We start from the raw sequence: 5,000 nt of genomic DNA, 5'->3' as shown, positions 1-5,000 counted from the left end.
AATGTTTGTGTGTATGTATTTATTAATGTGTGTGTGCATGTGCTTGTGTGTATGTATTTATGAATGTGTGTGTGTGTGTGTGTGTGTGTGTGTGTATGTTTGTGTGTATGTATTTATGTGTTTATGTATTTATGTATGTTTGTTGTTGTTGTTTATTTTCAATGTGTATACAGTTAAGCCCAAACCTTTTTCATAACCTTGGCACATTTTCCTGTAACGTTTTCTTCTGTACAGTGTGTGTGTGTGTGTGTGTGTGTGTGTGTGTGTGTGTGTGTGTGTGTGTGTGTGTGTGTGCATGTGTGTGCGTGTGTGTGTGTGTGTGTGTGTGTGTGTGTGTGTGTGTGTGTGTGTGTGTGTGTGTGTGTGTGTGTGTGTGTGTGTGCGTGTGTGTGTGTGTGTGTGTGTGTGTGTGTGTGTGTGTGTGTGTGTGTGTGTGTGTGTGTGTGTGTGTGTGTGTGTGGCCTGAATCTTACACTCCAGCTCCGGCTCCTTCCCCATGAGGTAGCGTATGACGGCCTGCAGCTGAGTGTACTTCCGGTGGTGCGGGTCAATGTCTGTCTCACAGTAGGTCCTACAAAACACACACACACACACACACACACACACACACACACACACACACTCGTCATGGTGCGGGTCGATATCTGTTTCACAGAACGGCGGTGCAGTCGTGTCTTAATTTTCAATATGGCCGCCAACTCATTGGATTGTCACTAAGCAACCGTAGGATGACATCAGAAACATGTGCACTAGTCTCGTCATTATTTCCAGAACTGGATGCAACACATACACACCTACACACACACACACTCACTCACTCTCACACACACACACACTTGTAACACACCCACAGGTACAGGTACTCAATCTCACAGGCACGCACACACACACACACACACACACACACACACACACACACACACACACACACACACACACACTAAGGAGAATACTGGACAGAGGTAATGACCCTCCTGAGAGGTTATGAAGAACAAAAGAAAAAAAACACAAACTCACCACTCATTGGCTATGGACACGTCATAGGCTGTTAGGTCATGCAGACCTAAACAGAGAGAGAGAGAGAGGGAGAGTGGGAGGATGAGGGAGAGAGAGAGAGAGAGAGAGAGAGAGAGAGAGAGAGTGGGATGATGAGGGAGAGGGATAGAGAGAGAGAGAGAGGGATAGAGAGAAAGAGAGAGAGAGAGAGAGGGAGAGGAATAGAGGAGAGGGGGAGAAGGATAGAGAGAGGGGTTGAGAGAGAGAGAGGGAGGAAGAGGGAGGTAATAATAATGATGTCAACCCATCGTCACACCCTGATAATGGAGAGTGTGTGTAGAGAGTGTTGAGTGTGTGTAGAGTGTAGTGTGTAGAGGGAGGAGCACAGTAGTGTGTGGAGTGTGTGTAGAGTGTATAGTGAATGTAGAGAGTGTAGTGTGTGTAGAGTGTGCAGAGTGTGTAGAGAGAGGAGAACAGTGGAGTGTGTGTAGTGCGTGTAGTGTGTGTAGAGTGTGTAGAGTGTGTAGAGTGTGTAGAGTGTGTAGAGTGAGGACTGTCTCCTACCCTCCTCCACAGAAACGTTTCCCAAGAAGATGAACTCCCCATGGCCACGAGTCAACACCATGCCCAAACTGCAACACACACACACACACACACACACACACACACACACACACACACACACACACACACATTCATATACAGTACACTACACACACTAACTGATGTAACATGTCAGGACATCTAAGCATCACCCTGCATGCCCCCTACTGGCCAGAGTGTGTGTTGCCTGTATGGGCCGCATGTGTGTTACCTGAATGGCGTCTCCTTAATGGCTGTGTAGAAGTAGTCATTCTTCAGGAAAATAACTCGTCTCTGATAGAGGAGGAGAAGAGGGAAGTTTTAATCTCACAGTGGATCAAAAGTCTCAAATCTCCATTTACTTCTTTATTAATGCTTAGTCATTCTTATGAATCCCCAGTGACATGACGTCTTTATTAAAGCTTAGTCATGATTATGAATCCCCAGTGACGCCTTTATTAATGCTTAGTCATGCTTATGAATCCCCAGTGACGTGACGTCTTTATTAATGCTTAGTCATGCTTATGAATGCCCAGTGAAGGCTTTATTAATGCTTTATTAATGCTTAGTCATGCTTAGTGATGCGGCTGATGACACATGAGCAGGTGAGTGTTGCAGGCATAGACATATATATATCTATGGTTGCAGGTGTGTATGATGTCATACCCCTTTCTCCACGGTGGCTCTGACGTCCAGAGACAGAGTTCCTGTTTCCCCCTTCACCATAGAGGTTCTCAGCTACACACACACACACACACACACACACACACACACACAAATAAATATGCTTGAGTTTAGTAAATGTATCTCAATGTCAGAATGTGTCAGTGTGTGTGTCTGTGTGTGTGTGTGTGTGTGTGTGTGTGAGAGAGAGTGTGTGTGTGTGTGTGTGTGTGTGTGTGTGTGTGTGTGTGTGTGTGTGTGTGTGTGTGTGTGTGTGTACTCACTATCTGTTCTGTATCCTCCCATTCCACCTCAGACAGGTCCACACTGTTGTAGTTTGGTTTGGGCTTCAGCTTCTTCCCCTCCTTATACTGAAGAGAGCGAAACACACACACACACACACACACACACACACACACACACACACACACACACACACACACACACACACACACAGACAAACACACGTAATTAACACACTGAGAGCTTATACAGTATCTGTGTGTTCAGGACAGTATCCATAGCAACGGTGCGTGGTCTTACCAGTGGCCTGAGATCAGGGTGAGACATGATGTAGCCGTTATTGGTGTTGAGGAACGCGTACCCATGAACACCCAGCTGCAACACACACACACACACACACACACACACACACACACACACACACACACACATACATAAACAAACATGAACACCCAGCTGGAACACAATGGCAATGAGCAATAATAGACCAACAAAGTTTAGTGCCTAACGCAAACTCACAAGGAATCTGTGTGTGTGTGTGTGTGTGTCTGTGTGTGTGTGTGTGTGTGTGTGTGTGTGTGTCTTTATGGCTATGACCGAGTGACAGTGTTTGGTTTGTGTGTGTGTGTGTGTGTGTGTGTGTGTGTGTGTGTGTGTGTGTGTGTGTGTATTACCTTGTATCTCGGCGCCAGCCTCATCAGCTCTCTCAGAGGGACGTCAGTGCCCACCACTCCAAGCAGGATGCCGTGGGACAGCTGGACCAAGAGAGAAACACACACGTCAGAGATGACCACACACACACACACACACGTCAGAGATGACCACACACACACACACACACACACACACACACACACACACACACACACACACACGTCAGAGATGACCACACACACACACACACACACACGTCAGAGATGACCACACACACACACACACACACACACACACGTCAGAGATGACCAAACACACACACACACACACACACACACACATCAGAGATGACCACACACACACACACACACACACACACACACACACACACACACACACACACACACACACGTCAGAGATGACCACACACACACACACACACACACGTCAGAGATGACCACACACACACACACACACACACACACACACGTCAGAGATGACCACACACACACACACACACACACACGTCAGAGATGACCACACACACACACACACACACACACACACGTCAGAGATGACCACACACACACACACACACACGTCAGAGATGACCACACACACACACACACACACACACACACACACACACACACACGTCAGAGATGACCACACACACACACACACACACACACACACACGTCAGAGATGACCACAAACACACACACACACACACGTCAGAGATGACCACACACACACACACACACACACACACACACGTCAGAGATGACCACACACACACACACACACACACACACACACACACACACACACACACACACACACACGTCAGAGATGACCACACACACACACACACACACACACACATACACACACGTCAGAGATGACCACACACACACACACACACACACACACACACACGTCCGAGATGACCACACACACACACACACACACACACACACACACACACACGTCAGAGATGACCACACACACACACACACACACACACACACACACACACACACACGTCAGAGATGACCACCTCCACACAAACACACACACGTTCACTGATCAGTATTATAGAGCTCCATTAGCAAAGAGCATCATTACAGTCATTATTCACCATTACTGTTGATGATGGTGTATGTGTGTGTGTGTGTGTGTGTGTGTGTGTGTTTCTGTAGTGTGTGTCTCACCGTCTCCTCTTTTTTGCTGAACACAGGCATGGCCACTGATGTCATCAGCAGCAGACTCTGGGCCTGAGAGCTGAAGAGCTATGTGCACATAGTTAGCGTCAACTAGTTAGCGTCAACATAGTTAGCATCAGCATAGTTAGCGTCAACATAGTTAGCGTCAACATAGTTAGCATCAGCATAGTTAGCATCAACATAGTTAGCGTCAACTAGTTAGCGTCAACATAGTTAGCGTCAACAAAGTTAGCATCAACAAAGTTAGCATCAACATAATTAGCATCAACATAATTAGTATCAACATAGTTAGCATCAACATAGTTAGCGTCAACAAAGTTAGCATCAACATAGTTAGCATCAACATAGTTAGCATCAACATAGTTAGCGTCAACAAAGTTAGCATCAACAAAGTTAACATCAACATAATTAGCATCAACATAATTAGTATCAACATAGTTAGCATCAACATAGCTAGCGGCAACATAGTTAGTGTTAGCGTCTAGCTTTAGCTAACGTTTAGCTTTCAAGTACAAGCTTCAGGGCTGCTCACTACTATTAACATGAAGTGTTCTTCAAAGGCTTTAGCTATTTAGTTAGTTATTTAGTTACAATATCTCACAACAACAGCAACTGCAACAACTCACAATCCAAGGG

General features: G+C 46.0%; 2 protein-coding genes across 2 annotated transcripts in view; both read right to left on the bottom strand.

Moving 5' to 3' along the window:
- LOC134062061 (voltage-dependent calcium channel subunit alpha-2/delta-4-like) overlaps positions 1–1,058 on the bottom strand; it is a 58,111-nt gene extending 57,053 nt beyond the window's left edge. The window contains exons 1-2 of the mRNA XM_062517932.1: positions 1,018–1,058; positions 474–571 (exon numbers count right to left, since the gene is read on the bottom strand). Coding sequence (XP_062373916.1) covers positions 474–498 — 25 coding nt within the window. The 5' untranslated portion in view covers positions 499–571; positions 1,018–1,058. The remainder of the gene's footprint in view (positions 1–473; positions 572–1,017) is intronic.
- A 1,180-nt stretch (positions 1,059–2,238) lies between these two features.
- Positions 2,239–5,000, bottom strand: part of LOC134062060 (voltage-dependent calcium channel subunit alpha-2/delta-4-like) — a 27,262-nt gene continuing 24,500 nt past the window's right edge. Inside the window, exons 14-18 of the mRNA XM_062517931.1 lie at positions 4,353–4,430; positions 3,159–3,239; positions 2,785–2,859; positions 2,526–2,612; positions 2,239–2,316 (exon numbers count right to left, since the gene is read on the bottom strand). Coding sequence (XP_062373915.1) covers positions 2,239–2,316; positions 2,526–2,612; positions 2,785–2,859; positions 3,159–3,239; positions 4,353–4,430 — 399 coding nt within the window. The remainder of the gene's footprint in view (positions 2,317–2,525; positions 2,613–2,784; positions 2,860–3,158; positions 3,240–4,352; positions 4,431–5,000) is intronic.

The sequence above is a fragment of the Sardina pilchardus genome, chromosome 17, assembly GCF_963854185.1.
Source record: "Sardina pilchardus chromosome 17, fSarPil1.1, whole genome shotgun sequence".
NCBI classification, from domain to species: Eukaryota; Metazoa; Chordata; class Actinopteri; order Clupeiformes; family Clupeidae; genus Sardina; species Sardina pilchardus.
Note: the sequence above shows the minus strand (reverse complement) of the source record. Positions and strands in the feature narration are given on the sequence as shown.